The sequence below is a fragment of the Fonsecaea erecta genome, assembly GCF_001651985.1.
Source record: "Fonsecaea erecta strain CBS 125763 chromosome Unknown Scaff3, whole genome shotgun sequence".
NCBI classification, from domain to species: Eukaryota; Fungi; Ascomycota; class Eurotiomycetes; order Chaetothyriales; family Herpotrichiellaceae; genus Fonsecaea; species Fonsecaea erecta.
In genome coordinates, this window is record NW_017387246.1 from 3,767,826 (window position 1) to 3,791,511 (window position 23,686).

The window sequence follows — 23,686 nt, forward strand, 5'->3', positions numbered from 1 at the left end:
TCCGCCAAGAAGCTACATAAGGGACGCTGGAGACACGGGACGGACGGTATGGGCGTTGATATTTTTCGGTCAGCATAATCCATCATCCAGCGAGGCTACACACGGTCCCTTTCCTTCCTTCGAATCACTCAATCTCTATGCATTCATATGTAAGTAGCAAGGGATAAGATGGTAAGGCATAACAATCGACCAACCCATTATGCAGTCGTACATCTCCCTTCCCCTAGCAAGGAGGGCTTCCTCAAGTGGCGGAAAGATAGTTATCTCCGGGCACATGTGCGTGTGTGTATCTTGACCACCCACACACCCTCCTCTCCCTTGTGGTCCGCTACCATGTCCCCTCCCGACGGACACGCCGAGGCACGAACAATATGTACGTGGTGGGCGGGTGGCTGAGTGGATGGATAGGTGGGTACCCTACCCTTCCCTCCCTTCCGTCCGCCGGAGAAAAATCGGAGAACTGACCGACCGACCGACTGACTCGCTATTACTAACCAGTCCCTCACCTAGATGGCACCGTGATACAGGGTGACAAGTCCGGAAGAGTGAGTATTGGACAGAGAAAAGAAAGCACAGGTGGTGTCCATGCCCGTGTGCCGAGGTAAGTTAGTTCTGTAACATGGGACATGGGGAGGGAGGGAGAACAGGGAAGGAGAGAGGAAAGCTCAATGAGATCCCGTTGCACTCTGCCTATTACTACAGTAGGTCTGCATGCGCCACCACGTAGGAGTGGTGGTAGCGATGGCAAAACCGGAACATCGTTTTGGGGGGCCATGGCCAAACCAACAACAACTCGCGACAAGAAAGACCGTCGCTTTCTCCTTGATTAGTTAATACCCTCTTTGTTCTATACAAAGTTAGGTACTCTAGCTACTCGTCCTCTGGGTGTGAGCATGGTGGGACAAGCGGACTGAGAGGGCAATGGCTCTTGGTCAGTGTACATACATACATACATACATATATGTGTGTTTGTGTGTTTGTGTGTTTGTGTGGATCCGTATTGATGGATGGGTGGACGATCATGAAGTTGACCCGTTTCCCCACACTGTAGCGTGTACATATACGGAGAATATAGAGAGCTCAATCAAGTATCCCGTCACCAGGAAACCCACTCCCAAATCCTGGATCTCGAAGGAGGAAAGAAAGAAAGGAACATCCCAAGTTGCAACTCGATGGTTCTGTATCCCCTCCTTGGGACAACACCCACTTTGCAATGAATAGCCCATTCTCGAGTCAGAAACAGGGCATGTAGTTGATTCCTGGCCACCTCGCTTACATGCCAGTGGAGGCGCATCTGGACCCCAGAAGATCGACGCTCGCGTAGCAGGCAGGCAGGCAGGCAGGCAGGGGCGCCATGCACACATGTCACTATCGACCCGATGTAACAGGAGATCTATACACGTGGACGATGGACCCCGGAAACATGTTCCTTGGTATTGCAATGGGCGAATGAATGACCTATATGGCTATGAGGCAGAAAAAATAGACATAAACCATTCATCCATTCATGCTTTCGTGTCATGCGTGACCACAGCCTCGTAGTCGCGCTTAGTTCCTAATCTGCCACCCCCGCGAGTTGAAAAAGTCACATTGCGCGGCCGCGTCCGGGTCCGGCGTCGCACTGATGCTGTTGTACGTGACAGCCTGGATGGTGAAACCCACGCCTTCGCCCTCAGCTGCCGACCCTGCTCCCCCAGAGATGTAGCTTGGCCAGTATGGTGCACCGGCAACACGCAACGGGTTTGGGTCGTGGAAGACGGTAAAGCTTACCCAGTAGCTGGTCATGATGTGCGCCAGCGTCAAGTTGTTCGCGCTGGGATAGTTGGTCACGTTGGACGAGATGAAAGGGTTGGTGGCCCCGTGAAGCTCGCTTCCGGCAGCGAACGTGAGCTTGAACACAGCGGAGCTGTTGGAGAGCGAATCCACCATCGACGAAGCCATGTAGTAGGTCGGACAGTTGATGATGAAGTCCCCAAACCAGGTCTGCCGCTGGTAGAAGGTGCTGTTGAATTTGCTGCGGGGATAGAGAGAATACAGACGGGAGAAAAATGATGGCCCTGCCGCAGGGAAGAGATCTTCGGCCTATGTTTGGGAAGAATATTGTCAGTGGCTGCAGAGCGGGGAAGAGAGAGCCGGTTAGGACTCACATCTACCGTCTCGTCTACCTGGGATGTCTGCGTCTGGTTGGAGAAGATATAGCCCTCGTAGGCGTCCCGATTGGTGATCAGGGGTACCTTGTAGAAATTGCCCTTTGCAAATTCTTGGTCAGGAAGATCGCGGATGAACTTGCCGTCGACAACGGGGCCCCAGTAGTAGACGCCGTATGCATTGTCAGGTCCTGGGTACGTAGCGTTCAGAACTGCCTGGTTGAGGTTTCCCAGAGTAGCAGAAGACAGCCCTCGGAGGCAATTGATATCCGAGCAGTTGGACAACTTCAGAGCCGTGTTATACTGGGCGTTCTGCGTGCTCTTGTTGGCCAAGGGTTGCCACCATGGATGATCTGCAATTGCGGCTGCAAAGGGAGGGAGATCAGAGCCGCTGTTGGCGATCAGCTGGCACGATACACTGCCTCCCCCAGCTGAACCTCCCCATATAGTGACACGGCCTGGATCACCACCAAAAGCACGGATGTTCCGCTGAACCCAATCCAGAGCAGCTCTTTGGTCGAGCAGGCCCGCATTTAGCGCTCCGTTCTCAGAAATGGCATCCCCGCCCATGAACCCAAACATTCCGAGACGGTACTGGATACCCACATAGATGATGTTGCCGTCAGACCGGTTGACTAGGGCATCTCCAGGGTAGGAGAAGGGAGCGCTCCCACCAACGTAGCCACCACCATGGATGCTGATTCAGAATATGCAAAGTCAAAGTCTGCATGCTTGGATAAATTGAGAGGGAATGACGCCAGGCAAGAGAAGAGAATTCTGAGGCCTTCGCCACACCAACGAAGGACTCGATATCGCCAGTGCTCCCAAAGAAATGCTACTTACGTGAACAGGACGGGCAAGGCTGTCGAGACAGGCTTGGAAGGCACAAGCACGTCGAGGAGCAAACAATCCTCCGATTGTCCCTGAGGTGCTGATGGGGTAGCATAAGTGGACGCCGCCGAGGATTGGTAGCATGCTGGGCCAAGAGCTGAAGCATTGATGGTCTGACCGTTGTAGTTGTTCATATATTCGATGGGCATAGGTTTCGCCCAGCGTAGTTCACCTGTCGGAGCGGCAGCATAGCGGATGCCACGATAGTAGTTGATGCCTGCGGTGGCATTCTGGTAGCCGCTGTATTTCACATAGCCAAGGTTGATAACAGGGACGTTGGCGGAAGAGTTCTGTGCCTGTGTGAATGAGTTGAGAAGGAGAAGCACCGCTGCTGCTCCGGTGGGCAGGGATTTCATGACTGGCTATGAGAACTGTGGGCCCAATTCACTCGAGTGAATCAAGTAGCAAGTGTAGGGGCACCGTGTAGTCAGAAAACCACTCTGGTTCTCCGAGTTGCTGTTTTATGTGGTCGATGGGCTCGAGCTTGAAGTGGGATATTCGAAAACCACAGCGGGGGAATGAGGTCAAAGCTGGATCCATGGCCGGCGGCTTCCTCTCCACCGACTTTTCACCTACCGTGCTGCAGGTCACCAGATACATTTTGCGCAGTATGGAGATCCAAAGTTTTGCCTTCCTCGTACCAAAGCGCACAATGATGGTGTTCCGGGAAACGAAATGGGGAAATTCTGGGGTAATGCATTGATTTCAAGTCGGAATATGGCCGGACGAAGCTGTAATTGGATGTCGCAGGAGGAGTAAAAAAGGCGAGACAATTCTGCCTAATTCAGGAGACTCATGGTATTGGTGCCAGCCTTATTGTTCAGGAACAACCGGGAAGCGGCACTTTGCAGCCTTTGGCCAAACGACCTGAGAGTACTCGGTACTTCATCTGGCGGAACGGCTCGGCTATCGTTCCCCTCGAGAAGAGGGGTTTGGAAAGCCTGCGAGGAGAGGCAAGAAACCTGTACAGGGACCTACCTACCTGCATTCTGTCGTCTGGATGTCGCACTTACCGGTGAATAATGCGCACTGGTCGATGATGAGACTACACCTAAGCGAGACTGGCTTCATAGGGATGGTTTGAGTTTCAATGATGGGAAGTACATCTTGGCAACTGTGCCTCAAATATTGACGACACGATCTCGTTGCAAACGTCATCCGACGGGCTGAGAGAACGTACGGTATACACAGAAACGGATCAACATTTCTCCGCGATCCGACCGAATACGGTAAGTTGGCCGGCAGATTGATTCCCGGGGATGGCTTTCATTGAGTGCGAGGCGTTCACACACAGATTTATGATATGTTCTTGTTGATTCTCCATATTGCAGAATTCGAGGTCGAGTCGGTCAGACCTGAGCTTTCTACTCTGCTACATATTCATGGACACTATGCCGCCTCCCCGAGCCGTCGGCTCGATTCCCCTCCCTCCGCCGCCACCGTAAATCGGTCATTCCGCCTCCAAACCTCCGAGAGTCGCTACCTATCTTGCTGCCCAACTGTCAAAAGGTCAATGCGGGCCCGCCTAGAGAAAAATGATTTCTGGTTGCAAATTTACATTCGAAAGTGGAATGAAACACGTTATGTCAGCTGCGTGCCAACACTCATAGCTGAGCTCTCAGCGGTGCTTTGACGAGACCGACTGCCAGGTCGCACTGACTGCCCAGCCGATCGATGAGTGGCTTTTCAGAGCTCTTGTCTTCGAGATAAACACGCAACGCCACCCAAGGGTCGGCGCCGGTGTGCAATTGAATGTAAAGGATGAGCTGTGTGCTTCCTTGCGTTTCCCCTGCTAGAAACAAGATCAGTGCGGGCTCAAGTTTTGATCGACTTGCCGCCTACCACCAGCAACACCGCTTTGACCAGTCAACATTGGCGCACTTTGAGTGCAAGCCATCGACGCGCACTCCGCCGACCGAATGTCGAGTCAAATACGTTGTTTGATGAGGTGGTTATCGTCAACAAAAGCTTGTCCGGTCTTTGTTGTTTCTCTATGCGCATGAACTTTTGACTGGACACAGCAGGGAGAAACAATGAGGACCTCAGCAGCACGGGGAACACTTCAGTAGATATTCATGCCGCCAGACTGACCGCTTCATCCTCCTCTGTTCTCGGGCGTTGTGGCAGAGGCGCGCTCTGAACGAGAAACTGTTTTGCCACTCCAATTCCAAACTCTATCAGCACCACTTACAGGGCACCACGAGCTTACTTGAGTGGGTGGCTGAACACTGGCCGGGGTACGGATACCTCATTATGAGACCAGGAGCGGCAAGTCAGTCAACGTGGCGAGGTGTCTACCCAGACATATCCTGGCGTACACCGCTGCCTCCTGGCAGGTCAACCAACAGCAATCGCAGCCAGGGCTTGCCTCCTCGGGTCCCACGTATTCAGCGGCATTTTCCTCACTGAGAGACCTCGATATTGTGTCCTTCTAAGGATTACGTGACTGTGAGTCCCAAAAATACTGGTACAGAAGAAACGACAACCACGGCGAGAAAATGGCCCGAAGTGGCCATGATAACGAAAGCTAGAGAATTGATAAGAAGGGCCAACCCATTTTTGGAGTACAAACAATCTGCGATGGAGTGCTGCGGATTAGGCAGACATCGGTGGCAAACTCCCACATCCATGGCCCATGGCTCGTTTGACCAATATCCCTGCAACCTAGCTAGCGAGCTCAGCTGACCTTGGTATTTCGATCGTGCGGCTCAAAGTCACGTGTTATGCACGGTACTATGTGGCAGCATACATGCCTGTGCTCGTACGAGAGATCTAACCTCCCGGAGAGCAGCAGATGAGAGAGAGGGTAAAGAGACAATGGTAGGCGTATATGTTCACCTTCTGGCGGCCTGGGGCGAGACTTGCTCGAGAGGCGTACCTGATCATTGGGTGAGTCACCCAGCCCAAACGATGTCATGTTCGGTCGCGTGCGGTCGACAACCACCTCGTATCTTGGTCTTGGTGTGATCGATTCGGATTTGGGTCGTTGATTAGTGTTCTCTTGGACCGACCACGATGGTCTTCCACAGGTCGAGGACGAGAACTAAGGAGCGACAATCAAGGGATGTGGAGGTGGAGTGGTGAATTGTTTTCTTTTTCTTTTTCCAGACTGTACACCAGTATTCCTAGATACTGCGAGTTGTGCAGATACTTGTACATCAAGCCAGATGCAAGAATAGAACCTCCAATGTGCCCACCATCCTGCCGCCCTGGTTGCAGGGCTGTAACTGCCCGCCGAACAGGATGTTGGAAAGGAGTCACTTTTCCGTTTCCTTTTCCTCCCCCATTTCCAAGTGACATGTCCCCCGACGAGTCCAATTGAATGATGCGATGCTCAGTGGTATCGTCCCGACCCATTCTTGAAGAGAAATGGCCTCCCTGGCTCACAACAGATCAGACCCAACCAAGCCAGTGTGTGTCTCTCTGTCTCCTATTCACTAAAAGACCTGCTTGACGAGCATCTTCTTGTTGATCTTCCCCATGGCATTCCGGGGTATGCTCTCCACGACCTTGAGTTCCTGCGGGATCTTGTAGTTGACCAATTTATCCTTCAGGGCGCGACGCATGTCCATCACGCCCCACGGCTTGCCGCCGCGGCCGCCGCTCGTCCCTTTGTCGCTCAGGACCACGACCGCCGCGACCTTCTGGCCCCATTGCTCGTTCGGGATGCCCACCACGGCGGCCTCGGCGATCTCAGGGAGCGCGAGGAGTTCTCGTTCGATCTCCAGCGCCGACACCTTTTCTCCCCCGGTCTTGATAATGTCGACAGACTTGCGGCCGCGGATGAAGTACATCGGCCCGTGGGCCCAGGGTTGCTCGCTGTTGCCGGTTCCCGGGAGGAGTTGGCGGATTGCCACGTCGCCAGTTCTGAACCAATTTCCTTTGCCGTCCTCAGACTCAACGAATTCTGCCGCGGTCGCGGACGGGTTACGGAAGTACTCCTTGAAAACAGTCGGACCACGGAGCTGGATTTCTCCTTCGCGCGGTTGACCGTTTTCATCCACTTCGTCGCCGTCTTTGATCACGGTGCCTGTCTCGGTATCGACGAGTCGGATCTCGACCCCCGGTAAGGGCCACCCAACTGAACCGTCGACACGATCCTCAAACGCCAGTCCACATGATAACGCCATGCCAACCTCGGTCATTCCGTAACGTTCGAGGAGGACATTGCCACCAGAGAGCTCGGTCCAGGCTTGTTTTATTGGTGTCGGGAGGGCTGCAGAGCCAGATATGTTCAGCCGGAGATAGCGAGGGGTGATCGCTGTGCGGGTCGCGGTCTGCATTTCTGGCGAGAGGGAGGAATGAGTTGCCAGGAGGCGGCTGTATATCGTCGGGACGCAGGTGAGGAAAGTTATCGGCCTCTTCTTCTGGTCTGGTGATGAAGAGGAGGAGTCAGGCAGGAACGGTGCAGCAAGACGCCTCCACACCGTGTCCGCATTGAATGGGTACGCGAACTCGATGGCGGCGCCGGCCATGAGCGGAGTATATAGTGCGTTGATCGTGCCGTGGATATGATGGAGCGGGAGAAGGTGGAGGAGCAGGTCCGAGGAGCTGTATTTCCACGCTTCGATCAACGACCTGGACTGTGCCGTCATGTTGGCCACAGATAGAACCACGCCCTTGGGACGACTGGTGGTCCCGGACGTGTACAGCATGAACCCGCCACGCTCCAAGGTCTGAGAGCTCAACTGGACGTTCTCGGCGGACCGTGCTCCGGTCTCGATCTTGGAGAGGATTCCCAGCTTCGGGGCATGGTTGAGTAGTCCCTCTTTCACCACCTCTTTCGCCTTTTCCTGGAACTTCTCCGTGGAGAGGAACAGCGTGGCTTCGCTGTTCTCGAGGATGTAGCGCAGCTCTGAGCTCGGGTGCGTGTGCGCCAGCGGGAGGGCGATGGCGTCGTGCGAGAGGATCGAGAGGAACGTTACTTTGGGGGCATTGTCAACATGGGCCACACAGGGATTGCATGTACTGGTCCCGCACCCACATAGTCATATCCGTTTTCTGCCAGAAAAGCTACTCTCTCACCCGCCAGAGATCTCCCTCCAGCGAGAGCGGTGAGGTTTTCCTTTGCCGCAGCAACGTCATGTAGGAGACTGCCGTAGCAGAATGTCCGGTCGGAGGCGCTGTGGATGACCGCAGCAGACTTCGGGTCGTGGTTGGCGATGGCGGCGAAGATGGGCGACGAGGGGAGCGTCGACAACAGCCGGACTGGGAGTCCCCGAGGGTGCCTGCATATTGGAAAAGAGAATCCCAAGCAGCTGGACAAAGCTGTCCGACACGTCGTCCCTCCTATACGGCCGGCAGCAGCTCTTCTAAGCTGAGAGGTCGCCGCGTTGACGAGGCGAGAGGTCGGAGGGGCAGGACCCATCTTGAAACCATTGTTGGCCGAAGAGGTGATCACTGAGAATCTCAGGCTCGAGCCGTGATCTCGGAGCACTGTGAGACAAGGAGAAGAAGGCCAGAAATTATACGGGAGGGACGATGTGTCAAGACGAGCTGGAGCTCAAAGTCATCCATTATTCATTTTACTCCGCATGACGCCGCAGAGGAACAAAAATTCTGGTGTTTACTCGGTACATCTATTACCCTCGCGAGTCTCGCCAACGACATTTTGGAACAAATCGCCTGCATCTTCATCATCATACTGCATCCTCGATCTCGAACTTGACGAGAATCGAACAGGTCGTCTCCCTGCCCTTCAAGTCCAGCATGCGGATAAAGTTCCAGCCCGGGGCTACGTAGAGCAACCTCACAGCCGCAACGGCAAAGACCGGGTTGATGGCGAAACTGTCGTCGCTCTTGATGAGCATCCGCAGAAACACCAGCTCGTTGTCTTCGTATTCCCACAGCAGCACCTCGTCCCAAAAGGGATGCGTGGCGGGAGGGTTCTCGCCTCGATGCATCAGCCCGAGCTTGTGTTGTCTGTAGTGTGCCGTCTTCCGCTTCGGAGCGTCATCGTCTTCAAAGTCCGGGTGGTAGAGTTTGCAGGTCAAGTATGGCTTGATGTCGTCAACTTCACGGCCTTCAGGGACAGGCACATCGGTGGCTCCGGCGACGTGGAGACGGAGGATCTTCCTCTTCCCGGTGTTGAGTCGGCCAGATCCGCCTGATCGGAGGGCCGCTGGCTTCAAAACATAACCATCCGTACCACTGAACAGCGCCTCGTTCAGCTGGATGCTGGCCCCGAACGTCTGCCAGTTGAGGGCACAGACTTGGGCGCCAATGCCCCAGAACTGCACCGGCTTGAGGTTGCGGGACGATATCCGCGTGCCCTTGGGATAAACCCGCATCAGATGTCGCGCGTTGTGGCGGGCGATTTTGTCGTTCTCGACCGGCATGTAGGCCTTGAGGCCGGTTTCTGAGACATTGATGAGGTGGTGATGGGGCCCGTCCTTGAGTCCAGCGTCGCCATACCACGAATTGTCGCGTGGTTTCACCGATTGAGCGTAGACACCGAGCTCGGCCAGCTCAGGGATGATGACACTGGTCGCCGTCTTCTTCTTCTCGTTGTACGCCTTCCGGGCCTGTTTCGTTTCTGCATCCTCCTCGTCGGAGTTGGAATTCTCCTCTTCGCTCTGTGATTCATTGGGGAAATGGTATTCGACAATCAGGACTATCTTCGACCCCAGGTCCTCGAGAGTCACTTGGTCGCCGGCGCCGTGCTGCTCGTCGTGCCCTTTCTCCCTGACGGCCTTGCTCAACAGCCGGTCACCCCAGACCTCTCTCATGATCTCGACAAGACGCAGTTGACCGCGTGCATCGCAATGGTTCTCCAGAGACAGCAGAATTGGAGCTGCTCGGTACCCTGGCTGGGAGACAGACTGAGCAGCTTCCTGGTCGATGACATCGCGGATTGTTTCACACACCGCGCGGAAGGGGATGCTCGAGACGAGCGTGTAGCCGTGCGTGACCTTGGGTTCGTCTTTGTTTTCTTCATTGTCCCAAGCATCGATCTCCACACAGCGAGATCCAGTATTGAGAGCGGTCCTGTAGGCATCGGCCGAAGAAGTGCCGTACAACTGATGAGCCAACAGGTAGGTGTTGTGACTGGAGCTGATGAAGTATTCGGACAATGGATAAGACCGATCCGTTATATGGGATGGGACGTTGATGTGTGGCTTGCTGAGGAACGCGCGTAGTGGTTCGGTGACTTCGTCTGGTTTGTCTAGCGCAGCATCGTTCTCCGAGATGACGTGGTGCTGTACCAGGAACGCCTTGAGCGCATGGCTGACCCGGAGCTGGTGCTTGGTGATGTCGGTTGCGCGAGAGCCACGGCCACCGCCGGCAACACTCGAGGCGTCGATGACTTCACCGGCGTCCTCGTACTCGAATTTGCCAGACTTCTTCGCGAAAGGATTCAGTCTGGCCATGTGCGAGGCGAAATGGGACGGTGGTGATGCGGACATGGTGGTAGCCAGGATTCTACCGAGTCGACACGGTCAACCAACTTGCTGAGTAGTAGAGAGTCGATTTGACGAGCAACCCTCTGCTGGAGAAGACAAGGGTTGTTCTAATGTCGAGATCAGCAGCAGCGTAATCATATGAAAGTCAGATGAGGGACCCAAGGGAGGAGCTGAAGGATGCCCGGCTATCCTCGTTGTATGTTAGTTCTGTAACCAAATGCTCCTTTCAGAACCTCACCGTATCAGACAGACAATGAGCCCCCTTTTGACTGTCTCTGAGTCTCTGTGAACCTCAAGAATCCTTCCGACAGCCCCTTTGCAGAACAAGCTTCTTCCTCCGCTCGTCCAAGATAGCCGCCCGTCAGATGAAGCTGATGGCTGTGAGGAGTGCGCTAGATGTCCTCTCTGCTCTGCCGTAGAAAATGCCGTCTCCCACCGAACACTCCGCCGGACCCTGCGCTGTTGTGACAGCTATCAAAATCCTGACAACCCTGGCAATTTCTCCGTTGCCAGCATTCAGCCCATCAGAAACGTCGGGACAATAGCCAAATGAGGAGATATGTGACTGCGGGCGCCTCGCTTTGCCGTGCAGCAGTAGTATCGACAAGAAGGATGGCCAGCAACTCCTCCTCCGCCACGCCCGTGGAGGACACAATTCGAACAAAGGTGAGTTTTTGATCCAGCCTCGTGAGGCCGTCGGTCCCGGTAGGAGGGCAAAAAGAACGAAAGAAGGAAAGCTGTGGTGTTTCTTTGGGGCTCCCCAAGCCTCATCCAGCCCCATTCTCTCCATTCCTATCCACATATGCCGAATATATGCCTTTGATACCAGCATCTGACTCGCCGGACAGATCACGGAGGCATTGAATCCGACCAGCCTGACGATCCGGAACGACTCGCACCTCCATTCCCACCACAAGGCCATGGAAGGCTCGACGTCGAAGGAGACGCATTTCTTGTGAGTGGATGCTCTCTGTCCAGCTCAGACTGAACCGGCCGGCCCTTCCCTCTTGTTCCTGTACCTGTCTCTGTCTCTGTCTCTTGTTCTGCTCTACTCTACACGGATCTTCTTTCCTCAACTCAGTCTCTCCCTCGTCCTTCTCTGCTCCGCCTGGCCTTCTCGCGCAACCAAACCAACCCTAAGTAACACAAACACCCCCCACAGTCTCGACATCACATCCCCGTCATTCCAGTCCAAACCCCAGCCGGCCCGGCACCGGATGGTCTACGCGCTGCTGAAGGACGAGCTCGACCGGCCCGGCGGCATCCACGCGTTGCAGCTCCGCACCAAGACGCCCGAGGAGGTGGAGAGGGGCCAGCTCGCGGCGAGGCGGAAGGATGCGGCGGTGGCGTGATTATTGGCGACCTTTGGGGAGAGAGTGGAAGAAGTGCTAGGCTCACTATGTCCTCGGTACGTACATATGTACATATATACATGTATGGGGACGAGCAAGCAAGCAATATAGCGAAAGAAGTGTGGTGTCTACCAGCCTGCCTGGCTGCCTGGCTGTTGCTGGTGTTCTGGGCATCGTCAGGATTCAAACCCTCCCTTTGTCCAGTTTTCTCAGCTGATCTCGCCTCAGAAGATAGAAGATAGGCACCTTTCGCTCGACCGGGCCCAAGGATCTGCTGCCAGCACAAACCCGGAGGTGTTGAAAGGAGACTCATTCCAGTCGGTTGAACACGTCCATATCGGACCAAACTATATTATAATAGTGATTACGAGGTGCATACTCTCAGCCCCTCGACCAATACATACAGTGTCCAACGCATATATAGAAAAGCCTAAGAATTCCTAGACGTGTGCCCTCGCCCTTTTCCTTCTATCAGACTGCTATTCTCACATGACGCACAATCGTCACTGAACGGGGCGAGAGGGAGGCATGCTTGTATGGTGGACGAGAAGCGAGCCATACACTACTAATCTTTCCCTCTACCGCTCTGATCACGTAGACAATGAACAAACAAAACTCATGACTTCAGCAGAGTGAAGGCGAAAGGAATTATTAGCGGCTAGTGTGTGTATCTAATGGGCGTTTTGATCCTGTACAATGTCACCCAACCGACCAGCCCGACAATCCCCTCCGTCGACAGAAGGGATCAAAAAACAAACAAATGAGCATTTGGCGCCGGCTTTTTCTGCAAAAGAACATATGAGATTCTGAAAAAAAAAACCCTTCCTGCCGCCTTCCTTTGCCCGCTCTATCGCGCGCCCATCTCCTCTCACGAATACGAGTCGCGTCGACTCTCGGGTGATCCAAAACCAAACAAGAAGAAGGGGCACATGGTGGGTCTGCTTCACCGACACTAGAGATGCCGTCCACTCTTCGTGGCCTCATCATGTCAAATGGAACCTTTGTGGGAATTAAACTTGGATTGTTGCGGAATTGCCAGTTTCACGTATGTCACGATCTCCGCGAGCGAAAGGACCACATTGTTTTGTGATTTAGGACGGTGGCTGACTGTTACCACCGTCATGCTAATGAGAATGGTTCGTAACAGTAACACCCACCGCCACGACCACAACAATAATGATGATGATGAGAACTGGATGAAGGTTAGCACGCTCACACCGGCCAATTCCGACAAACACTTACGAACAATGCCCAAGCATATCCACTTCTTGCGGCGGGCAGCTCGGGCCTTGACGACCGCGCCCTCGAGCTCAACATTTGCCTTCGCCACATGTTCTGCGACTTGCTCGCCTTGCTCCTCGATCTGGGTGACTGCGGGCTCTTGCTGTACCACCAAGGCCTCGAGATCCTGGAAGAGTTGAGCAAGCTCGATCATCTGCCGCTCAATCTTCTGGATATCTTCGTGGCGCTGAGAAACGTTCCGCGCCACCGTCTGCGCTTCACCGCGTCGGTCGCTCTGGATCAATGCAGAAGAGAAGATTTGCTGGTTGTTGGGATCTTCCACGGCTTCACGCACTTCTGCGTCTGACGCATCCGGGCGGACGATTCGGTATTGTCTGGCCATCTGTTCTTGAGACGATTTTCGGAACTCCCTCTCCACCTGTTGGTATTGATTGATCGCGGTCTTCAGTCTTCGGTCGACCTTTCCCACTTGAGGGGCATTGCGCGGGTTGCCGGATTCCGGTTGTTGCTTGATAGCCTTGACGCGGCTGACCAGACCGCGGTATTTTGTCATGATGGTCTCTCCCGTGCGATCGACCTCCACACGCAACGGCGACTGGGCAGACGTGTTCGTGTCGGCCAGGTACCGTGATTGGAGCCCCTTGAGACGCTGCAGGTCGGCCTCGATTTCATCAATGGCCTGGTCAACGGCCCGGCATTCATTGAGGATTCGGTTGGGGTCGGCGCCGTTCATGTTTCGCATTTCTGAGGAGGAAAAGTTAGCCAGCATTTACTCGTGAGGTATCTTCGAGCTTCGTGTACCATAACCACCTTGCCGCTGTTCATCCTGGGCATAGTAGCTGCTGCCTTGTTGCTGAGGCTCCGGACGTTCGCTGTAGTTTCCCTGGCTGCCATATGCCTCATTGTCATAGCCCCCTTGAGCGTAAGGATTCCCAGCTTGTCCGTAGGGATTGTAGGTGCCGTAGCCCTGGCCCCCTTGTTGCTGATTGGATCAATGTAGATGTCAGCAGCAGTTCTCACAGAAGTGCAACGCCATGGTTTGAGCAATCCATTGACTGCGTTTCAGGGGCTGAGGGCAGAATAAGGCGACTCAATGTCTCTGGGGAGGGCAACAACGTACGCTCATGATGGCGGGAAGACGAAGCGGGTTATTAAAAGGCGTAGAGGTGACGATAAAGGTTCAATCGAGTTGCTCCAGTAAGCGCGGGAAACCGTGGAAGAGGAAACCTGGGGGGAGAAAGGAGGCCGACGCGCGCAACTTGGCTCGGATACGCGATACAGGGCCGAAGAAAATGAGAAAGGAAGAAATAAAAAGGAGGAGGATGAAATTCTAAGATGGAGATGGAATCAGCAGCGGCTGAATAGAAAAGCTGAAAGAAGAAAGGAACTTGGGGGTGTGTAGAGAGTAGATGGCGGGCTGAGTGATCACAGCTGCTGCGAGGAATCCGATCAGCTCGAGAACGGAGTTGGAGAGGGAAGGAAGCGGTGCGTGCGAGGGAGCGAGTTGCAGGGAGTGCAGTGCATAGGGGAGCCTAAAAGTGCCCCTCGCACCCTAACTAGCCCTACTAGAGGGAGCTGCGTCCAGGCTTCGACCCAAAAAAGTGTGGGCGCCCTTTTTCCTACGCCTCATGCCCAGAGCAGCGCCCCAGGGCCCTCGCGGCCTAGCGGCTTTGAGCAGTGGGGAATAATATACACGAACTTCGCACCTGAACTGCGGCTGTGCCACCTCCAACTGCTACCCGAACCATACAAGAGGACTTTGCACAAAACGTTCACCGTCGACGGCATGATCTTCACTGGGTCGTCTCAAACGCAGGTCAGCGCTTGCCCCGTTCTGCCTTGCCTATTCCGACCTCGCCCGGATGAGATAATTTGATGGATTCTCAAAGACCTGGTAACCACTCTGACAAACCATTGCCTCGCTAGAAGCCTACATCGCACCTCGACACCCAATCAAACCACCCCCAATCTTACTTTAGCATGGGGAACGCTTTTGTCCTTCACCAGTGTTACCAATAACGCCTCAAAGCTCCGAAAAAGAGATGGATCGCCGGCGGTGGAGGAGTCACATCAGATATTGTTTCAGCAATTGCCAGAATTTCTTTACCCACATTAGCCAATGCTCTATAGAGTTGATGGTGATTTGTGGTCGTCAGGATTGAAACATAACTGTTTTGCCGCAGCCACCGTTCGGGGCCGGAGTAAATCTCACTTTGCCCCCCAATGATCCGTCGCGGCGTGATACAGGCATCGACCTTTGAATTCCAGCTGCCTGGAGCGAAAACCATATCTCGAAAAGAGATTTTGAAGGCCCCAATAATGACCGGTCAGTGATCAGCTCTCCGCCACGACCCCCACAATGGTGCTAGAGCCTCGCTCCCAGATCCACAAGGTCTCCCAGGGGCGCAAGGCTGCGACATTAACGCCGTAAGCATTGGTTACGCCCCAATCCATCACCACCTCTTTGATTCATCAACCCCCCTCCAGTCTTTCTCCGTGTAACCAAGACGGCGTTTGACATCTAGGACCGTCTGCTCGTCCCCCATGTTCTTGCCGATATTGTCGGATAACTTGATGGCCGGTCTCCCGCCCGCCTTGGACAATTTGATGACGATGTTCATCGGCTTGGATTTGGCTTCGGGGTCCGACTTGCGGCTGAAGTCGTTCGTGAAGAATGTACCCACCCCAAAAGAAGGCTTGAACCCACAGGCTTCTGCCAATTCCCGGTATTCGATGCATTTTTCCACATTGAGTGAGTCTGAGAACACAATACTCTTGTTTTCCACTCCTATCGACTTGTAGAAGTTATCAGCACCTTTGATATATTCCTTGGGATCCCCAGAGTCTTGTCTGATGCCTGCAAACACTTCGGCGTAGTACGGCTGATCCGTTGCCGGATGGCTGTCGTCAGTATACCCCGTCGACTCGTCCCGTGAGGCCGATGTCCGGGCAGGCGTCCGTTTCTTGAATGCCTTGAAGAAGTCGGGTGTACCGAACGTATCCGTGAGGGCAATGCCCAGGACCCCCTTGCCGAAGCAGTCAAGCCAGTAACGGAGGCCATTTTCATTGGCATTTTCGTAGTCATCGGTGAGGGCGGCGATCCCCATGTACCATTCGTGGGCCACTGTCCCGACAGGCGGAATGCTGTACTTCATCGCAAAGTATACATTGCTTGTGCCCGACAGCTTTCCAGGCAGACCTTTTTCATGTGAAGCCCTCACTAGACCTTTGAGCACGAGATCCTGGGTGTGGAAGTCGCGTCTTCTCCGAGAGCCGAATTCCGAAACAATGCAGCCTGCGCGGAATAACCGCACTCCCTTCTCGTATGCCCGTTCCTCTTGCCCGCTGTGATCCCAGTCCTTGTCAATAAACTTGAAGTATGCTTCGCTCGTCAAGGCCAGGATGGGGATTTCGTATAGAATTGTCTCGACCCACAGGCCAGTGATGGTAATGTCGAGGTCTCCGTACGTTCCATCGACCGGCTTGAACTCGAGATGCACCTGCTCGGCGGGCCGGAGTCGAAATGTCTGTAGGTACTCTAGGTAGTCGGAGGTCAGGAACGGGCAGTGTTTTCGGAGATATTCCAACTCTTGCTGTTCGAGGGTGATATTCCCCAGCTTTGTAATCTGTTCTTTCAGCCAATTGACAGCTTCTTGATCCAATCGCATCTGCGGGGTGCGGTTGGTGAACTTATATTCAACATCGACCGTGGGAAAGTACTTTAGAATCGCACACTGCATCGTCAGCTTGTAAAGATCAGTGTCGAGGAAAGAGAAGACGCCTTCGGGCAGCTTTGGTTGTGCCATGTTGACAAGCACGAGACCAATCTCAACAGAGGCCACATCTAAGAAGGGGGAGGGGACGTTTTTGCAAGTGTGCCCGCAAGCTGCTACTGTGCAGCCGCGCGGAAAACGAGAGTCACCGTAGCACAGACTCTGACAGGGACTGCAGTGAAGTGACAATGTCAGCGTTAGAGATCAGGACTGCGCGGACTATTCCCAGAGACGGCGATCAATGTGACATAATAATGCGCCCGGGGGGCAGATAAAGAAGCCGCCGTTGTTTAGCCGATGTCCAAGGTTGTCGCTCTTCCCCGCGTCTCTCGAATTGACTTTATCCGCAAAGGATTCTGAGTTTAACGAAATCTCGACGACAACCTTGGGATGACAGGACATTCGAGATCCTTTGGGATGTGTCTCTGTCAGTAACAGACTGGCCGGCTGGAGTCTGGTCATGGACGCAGCCCACACACATACACTGCAACTTTCCACCTCAAGTCAATGTCCCAGCTGCTCATATTTCAAATCAAAATCCTGGATGAGCGCAACAATCCCGCCTCTACTCTTTTTGCAACTGAATCTCTACAAATACCGTGGTTTGTACAGCCGTGGAGATGAAATGCGTGACGTATCTCGGATCAGGCGCCGTCGCGCGTCAGCTCGATCATCACGCCGGGCCGCATCAAGAGCGCTGATACGTGGAAATGGGCATCACGAATTTCGGATCTTTCAACGGTCAGAATCCATGCAGGGCCAGAGTCGGTCGTGGCTTAGCAGCGTTATTGCCTCAATGGCCCGGCAATGCAAGAAAAAGAGTCTGCCGATGCAGCCTAATAGCACCTAGACCTCCACAACAAAGATCTACGAGCTCTCAAGGGTCGCAAGAGAGGTGAAGACGTGTATGCGTCGATCTCAGCCTTCCCGTCGCAGGACATGAGGCAACTTAGTTATGGAGGGCTGCAACGTGCGGCTGTTGGCAGACGCGGGTTTTCTTTTCTTTTTTTTTCCCCCACGAGGAAGGACCCCAATTCGGGAGGTTATCATCGTCTTGCACACCTCTTCACGGTATGGCTCACTCAAACATACTAGATCTCGAGCATCCTTGTGTAACTTCCACTGGGTAGCTTCGGCATGATGATCATGTCTACTTCCTCAACTGGTCGAATCGCAGGCTCGAACAATTCGCTAGAGTTGCCATCATTTTCCAGGATCGTCTGCCACGTCAAGTTGCTAGAGACAGGGCGCTCCGGCTCGCTCCTTTTTGCTTTATATCCCCGACCATGTCCCCCAGCCACATGCAGCTGCACCTGAGAGGAAGGGCGCTCTGTCCTCGCCCCATTGGGCATGTTGGGTTCCAATTACATTCAGAAGAACAGGCGGTGAGGTATAAATATTCGGGTTTCCCTCGTCCTGTTTCCTTCACTCTCTTCTCGCAGCACTCCAGTGACCTGTTCCCAGCTGCTTCCACTTGACCCATTTCCGGATTCTCTTTAAAGGTCATTTTCAGCGCTTACCACTCCTGTTCTCACCATCGTGGCGCCAGCAACCAATACAAGTCTCTCAGTCTACATCAGTATCCACCAAAGCATGACTGCCTCGTTCGCAGTAATTAATGCTGTGTTTACAGCAGCTGAGGAGGACGGTGCAGGTCAGTTCCAAGAACAGTTTCCCGAACTTGGATCCGGTTTTGAACAGCTCAGGTTCCGCCACTTCGGGCGAGTCCAGCCCAGTTCTACGCTTTCGCACCTCTCCGCCTTCGAATGATCCATGGCAACCAGGCCGGCCTGGACACAAGCGGCTCCATCATCTTATTGCTGAAGTCGATGCCATCCTGTATACGGTCGAGAAGCTGAGGGCGGGGCTTTGACCTTTGTGGCATTGCAAATGATTCGCTGCGACACCTTCCAAAAAGTGGTCTCTTGTCTGTTCTTTTCACTTCTAACTCTGGCCTTGGATTTTCGGGAGGTTGCAGGATTATTACCCCGCGTGGGCTTTGGGTGCCCCTCTTGATCGCTGAATCTCTCCCGAAACTGTGGTGTTGATTGTGTAGCCCACAATGTAAATCTGGGTCACAGTGGATACGCCCATGAGGTCCAGCTATTCTGCCATCATTGTCATGGTGAAGTTGCAGGATGCTTAAGTTAGAGATGGATAATCCTTAGGATGTTTGTTTAGAAGCAATTGAGATGCGCTGCTGCCATCGTGGTCTTGTTGTGTTGTGCGGCTTGCCGTGTGTAATAGTAGGGCAAGGAGCCGCAGCGCTATGTCAGCCCCGGAAAAAGGTTGATCCGTCCGTATCTATGGTATTCGGAATGTGGCACATCTCTTTGAAGAGGATCGAACCGCCACAGAGTCTAAACTCCTCGGGGGAAATATGACCACAGTTTTAGGAATGGTCTCCTCTATGAGTGGACCGAGTCACAGCCAGCGCTCTACTACTAATTTCTCGAGTAAAGTGAGAAAGCCGACCAGCACGGATTGGGATTCTGCCCGGCCCTATCAACCCCAAAGAGGCAAGTACGAAACACTATTGCACTTTCCTAACGCTATCCCACTCCGCCGAAGTTCTGAACCGCCTCACAGCGTCACCACCACCTTCGACGCCGACACACCGGCTCGCAACTTATCGACAGCCCCCTGAATATGCTCGACACCGTGCCCGACCACATCTGACGGCGGGGCCGGCTTGATGATGCCCTGCTCGAGCGCCCTTGGCAGGAAATCCCCGTATATTGCCTTTCCAAGTGCCTTGTCTTGCTGGAGGATTGCCGGGGCGTAGACTTTTGCATCTCATCTTAGCACCGGCACAAACAATGGCACAGGTGGTGTGATGGGGGACTTACCGTCGCTGGTTTGCACGGTTGCCGGAATTCCTTCGACGAGGGGTAGCACCACCGTCATCTTCCCTCCGCCTAGCTGGGCCAAAACCTGTGCCACGTTCAACTGTGTATCTCGCTTCGAAGCAGCTGCCGGATATAATCGTCATCAGCGTCTGGGGTGGTCTGACAGATCCAATTGCAGGGTCGAGACTCACCATCATAGGCACCCCGACAGGTATACTTCTGCATCGCGGCCGTCAAGTCCCCCACGATGCTCGGGCTCGAGTAATCAAACACATCGATCGCGCCCAGCTTCTTGCACAGGTCGAAATTCCGCGGCGACGCCGTCGCTATCACTTTATACTTGGCCGCCACGGCCAGCTGGATGGCGAGGGCGCCGATGCTAGAACTGCCTCCCCAGACGAGGATCGCCTCGTCACCCTGGCTTGTCTCCGCACCAGCCGCATCCCCGCCGGGCAACCTCAGACCCAGTTTCGCTTCATGGAATAGGGCGAGGCTGGAAGTCGAGATGGCCAGCGGCAAGACGCACGCCTCTTCGTGCTTCATCGCGTCTGGAATCGCGCAGCACCCCACGGCCGGCACCACCGTGTACTCCTGGAACCCGCCGTGCCGGGGCTCGTTGGTGGGCAGACCAATGGCGTGCGCCAGCACCCGTTGACCCTTGTGGAACTGCGTGACCCCCTCGCCGACCTCGACGACGACGCCGGAGACGTCGTTGCCGAGGATCCGGGGCAGCGACCCGGCCGGATATGCGCCGTCCTGCATCATCCAGTCGACCGGGTTCATGGCGACGGCGCGATTCCTGACGAGCACCTCGCCGGGGCCCGGCTTGCCGATCTCAGACGGCCCGACTTGGAACGGCGACTTTAGTTCGCGGAGCCATGCGGCGCGGTTTGAAGGTGCCATCGCGGACACTAAGGTGGTGTATTGATCTCCGTAGTGGCTTGATTTGACGAGTTTGGGAAGAACTCGGACACTCCTTTGAGGAAGAAAACCAGTAGGATAGCCCTGGGCATTCCCAAAGCTGAGGTATGAATGAATGGAAATAAAACATAAAATCCGAGAAGTCTATATCAGCTCCCATTGGCATCCCCGCAAAATGAGGCCCGCTCAGTGGATGGGCCTGACATGACCCCAGCATTCATTGCCTCGGGCTGCAGACAGACTCAGCGACAACTTGGAGTAACCAGAATTGGCAGGCATATCGTGACAGGAATGCTTGGGTGTAGGGACTCTTCTTGTACTCTGCATACTTGCCTAGTAGTAAAAGACCACTCAGGACTTATAATCGGGATAAACACCGATGAATGTGATCGGTTCATCATTTGGTATTCCTGCATACAGAACAAAATATGTATTAAGAGAAACAAAGTCTGTCCGAAACGAGTAAGTGGCTGGAAACATCCAAGGCTTCTGTGACCGCATCGCTTGAGGCTGCAGTAGTCCTCATGCAGGATACTGCAGCACTGCAGGCACTAGGATCGATGGCACATTTTATGGCGTGGCACAGCGCGAGCCTTGCGCTTTCTGGTGCACATGATTGCTTTCTTTCTCCGTCTTCGAGCATCCTGTCACCTGTCGGCGAAGTGCTGCCGAAGCTGAGGACCTGTGCCCGTGCACGTTCGCAGCCACTCTTCAAGAAGCTCTCCAAACCCGCTGTTTCATCAATGCATAAGTTCTGGTTCGTCTCTGCCCCAGCAGTGTACGGGTGTAGGTTGTCTTTCTATGAGGACTCCATATCTCTTTCTAAGAGAACTGGGCGCATCATGTCGTGGGGCCGCAGTGTGCACAGCCACGGATGGCAGGGACGGCAGGGACGCGCAAGGATCATGATAGGCAACGGGCACCCCCAACGGGGGGTCACTCGCCAAATTGCATCTTGTCGATCCACCTGCGATCAGCATCACCTTTGTGCTCTTTCTTGGGGTGCATGGAGATTGGGACCGGCATGGGAAGAGGGGTCATCGTAGGCAGTGTCGGTGGCTGGCCGGAAGGTCGTTCAAAGAAGCATCTTTGTGCCGTCGACAAAGTGTGCGGCTGTCGCAGGAAACATGAAGCTCAAAGGGACCTTGTAATGAGACGGATGGCGGCAGATCGGAGGAGTTGGTCGTGAAAGCGCAGGAAGATAAGGAGGTACAAGCCACGAAGCTCCATCATTGGCTGCATCGGACGCTGGGCGTCGCCCCTTTTCCCGGATTGGCTCGACGACGCGTTTCACCCTCAGGCCCAGCATCCCGTTGGTGCCGTCTCTTCTCTCCTCTATGATAGATGATACACCCCCTCTCGCGTCCTTTCCTTCAACCTCCCTTCTCGTCCCTCCTCGTCGAGCCGCTCTTTTGGCCCAGTCTCTCTTTTGCCAACTCGTCGTCGCGCTGTGCTGCGACGCGCCCTCACACTCATTTAACCATCACCCATTGTGTTTTGCATACAATCAGCAGGACGTCCGAGCTTGAGGAATTCCCCCTGCGCCACTCTCTCGTCACTGGAAAGACCTGGAGTCACCCCCATTCACGCTTGAGCAAGACCTGTTTCTGCTCGAATCTATTACTCTTTGTCTTTTGGAGAGCCCATAACTGGCAATAGATCCACCTTCTACAGCCATGTCTTCTCTTAAGACCACGTCTTTAGCCCTCCTCTCCCTTCTCACCACCTCTCTCGCCCAGACTTTCACATCATGCAATCCCTTGAAGCAGACGGATTGCCCGCCCAACACGGCGCTGGGGGTCGGCAACTACTCCATCGATTTCACCCAGTATACCATGTCAGACAAAGTGTGGAATGTCACCGCTGGCAGTATCAACTATGGAGACGACGGCGCCGAGTTTACGATCAGCCAGCGAGGCCAGTCACCCACCGTCCAGACAAACTTTTATCTTTTCTTTGGTCAAGTCGAGGTTATCATGAAGGCCGCCAAGGGTCAGGGCATAGTGTCATCGATGGTGTTACAGTCGATGGATCTTGATGAGGTGGACTGGGAATTTATCGGAGGAAACAATTCATATGTTGAGACCAACTTCTTCAGCAAGGGTAACCAGACCGACTACGGCAACGCCATCTGGTATCCCATCAATGACCCTCAAAACGAGTGGCACAACTACACCTTGGACTGGTCGCATGAAAAACTGGATTGGATTGTCGACGGAAACATCATTCGCACTCTGACCTATGACGAGGCCAACGGTGGTCTCAAGTTCCCCCAGACTCCCTGCGACCTCAGACTCGGAATTTGGGCTGGTGGTGATCCTAAGGAGCCGCAGGGAACCATAGAATGGGCCGGCGGAGAGACCAACTACGACGACACCCCCTTCACCATGGCCGTCAAGTCTGTCAGAGTGTCGGACGCCAGCAGAGGTACTCAATACGTCTACGGCGATACCTCCGGAAGCTGGCAGAGCATCAAGATTCTCAAGTATGGCACATTCCCACTCCCCTTCGCGTGCTGGAAAAACCCAAACTAACGATTCTCGCAGTGACACCAAACCCATCCAACTCGACGGCGAAAACAGCCAGTCCAGCACGCAATCCGTGGAACAGAAATGGAACGGCCTCCCCCAGAAGACCAAGTACATCATCATCGCCGTGGTCTGCGGCGTCGTGGCGTTCTGCCTCATCGTCTTCGCCTTCTGCTGCATCCGCCAGCGTCGCGCCGGCAAGCACGAGAAACTCGTCGAAGACGCCAAATACGAAAAGATCACCGCCGAGGTCATGGCATACCGCGCCGACATGTCGAGGATGCGCGCTGAGGGAAAGATGATGGGCCCCAACGTCCACGTCAGCCCTGTGAGCCCCATGATGATGGGCCACGCGGGAGCTTCGCTCCAGCAGAACTACGGTCATGCGTCGCCTATGATGGCCGGCATGAGGAGCCCGAACCCCGGTTACGGCTACGCGAGCAGCCAATATTCGAGAGGCTATCAGAAATATTGATGCAGGGGAGGGAGGGGAGATGGTCGGAAGCGAGGCAGGTGATATCTGGGCCTGAACGAGTGGGCGAGACTACCCTGCAGTTCATTGTAAGATAATGAATGAAGT

The 23,686-nt window shown here is 54.3% G+C and overlaps 8 protein-coding genes across 8 annotated transcripts; 2 read left to right on the plus strand and 6 right to left on the minus strand.

Annotated features, from left to right (window-relative positions):
* Positions 1 to 1,548: 1,548 nt before the first annotated feature.
* AYL99_04617 (hypothetical protein) lies at positions 1,549 to 3,394 on the minus strand (the record flags this gene model as incomplete). Its single annotated transcript, XM_018836131.1, has 3 exons — positions 1,549 to 2,082; positions 2,148 to 2,844; positions 2,991 to 3,394. 3 exons carry the CDS (start codon positions 3,392 to 3,394, stop codon positions 1,549 to 1,551), a joined length of 1,635 nt encoding a protein of 544 aa, XP_018695781.1.
* A 3,081-nt stretch (positions 3,395 to 6,475) lies between these two features.
* AYL99_04618 (hypothetical protein) lies at positions 6,476 to 8,406 on the minus strand (the record flags this gene model as incomplete). The annotated part of the gene is made up of 2 exons (XM_018836132.1): positions 6,476 to 7,962; positions 8,019 to 8,406. The coding sequence occupies 2 exons, from the start codon at positions 8,404 to 8,406 to the stop codon at positions 6,476 to 6,478; spliced, it is 1,875 nt and encodes a 624-aa protein (XP_018695782.1).
* A 271-nt stretch (positions 8,407 to 8,677) lies between these two features.
* Positions 8,678 to 10,444, minus strand: AYL99_04619 (hypothetical protein; the record flags this gene model as incomplete). The annotated part of the gene is made up of 1 exon (XM_018836133.1): positions 8,678 to 10,444. The coding sequence occupies one exon, from the start codon at positions 10,442 to 10,444 to the stop codon at positions 8,678 to 8,680; it is 1,767 nt and encodes a 588-aa protein (XP_018695783.1).
* A 609-nt stretch (positions 10,445 to 11,053) lies between these two features.
* Positions 11,054 to 11,793, plus strand: AYL99_04620 (hypothetical protein; the record flags this gene model as incomplete). Its single annotated transcript, XM_018836134.1, has 3 exons — positions 11,054 to 11,107; positions 11,290 to 11,396; positions 11,604 to 11,793. 3 exons carry the CDS (start codon positions 11,054 to 11,056, stop codon positions 11,791 to 11,793), a joined length of 351 nt encoding a protein of 116 aa, XP_018695784.1.
* Positions 11,794 to 12,917: 1,124 nt separating this feature from the next.
* AYL99_04621 (syntaxin 1B/2/3/4) lies at positions 12,918 to 14,071 on the minus strand (the record flags this gene model as incomplete). Its single annotated transcript, XM_018836135.1, has 4 exons — positions 12,918 to 12,985; positions 13,036 to 13,779; positions 13,837 to 14,010; positions 14,056 to 14,071. The coding sequence occupies 4 exons, from the start codon at positions 14,069 to 14,071 to the stop codon at positions 12,918 to 12,920; spliced, it is 1,002 nt and encodes a 333-aa protein (XP_018695785.1).
* A 1,417-nt stretch (positions 14,072 to 15,488) lies between these two features.
* On the minus strand, positions 15,489 to 16,841 carry AYL99_04622 (nicotinate phosphoribosyltransferase; the record flags this gene model as incomplete). The annotated part of the gene is made up of 1 exon (XM_018836136.1): positions 15,489 to 16,841. One exon carries the CDS (start codon positions 16,839 to 16,841, stop codon positions 15,489 to 15,491), a length of 1,353 nt encoding a protein of 450 aa, XP_018695786.1.
* Positions 16,842 to 19,391: 2,550 nt separating this feature from the next.
* AYL99_04623 (hypothetical protein) lies at positions 19,392 to 20,560 on the minus strand (the record flags this gene model as incomplete). Its single annotated transcript, XM_018836137.1, has 3 exons — positions 19,392 to 19,594; positions 19,658 to 19,780; positions 19,849 to 20,560. The coding sequence occupies 3 exons, from the start codon at positions 20,558 to 20,560 to the stop codon at positions 19,392 to 19,394; spliced, it is 1,038 nt and encodes a 345-aa protein (XP_018695787.1).
* A 1,694-nt stretch (positions 20,561 to 22,254) lies between these two features.
* AYL99_04624 (hypothetical protein) lies at positions 22,255 to 23,581 on the plus strand (the record flags this gene model as incomplete). The annotated part of the gene is made up of 2 exons (XM_018836138.1): positions 22,255 to 23,063; positions 23,125 to 23,581. The coding sequence occupies 2 exons, from the start codon at positions 22,255 to 22,257 to the stop codon at positions 23,579 to 23,581; spliced, it is 1,266 nt and encodes a 421-aa protein (XP_018695788.1).
* Positions 23,582 to 23,686: the final 105 nt, after the last annotated feature.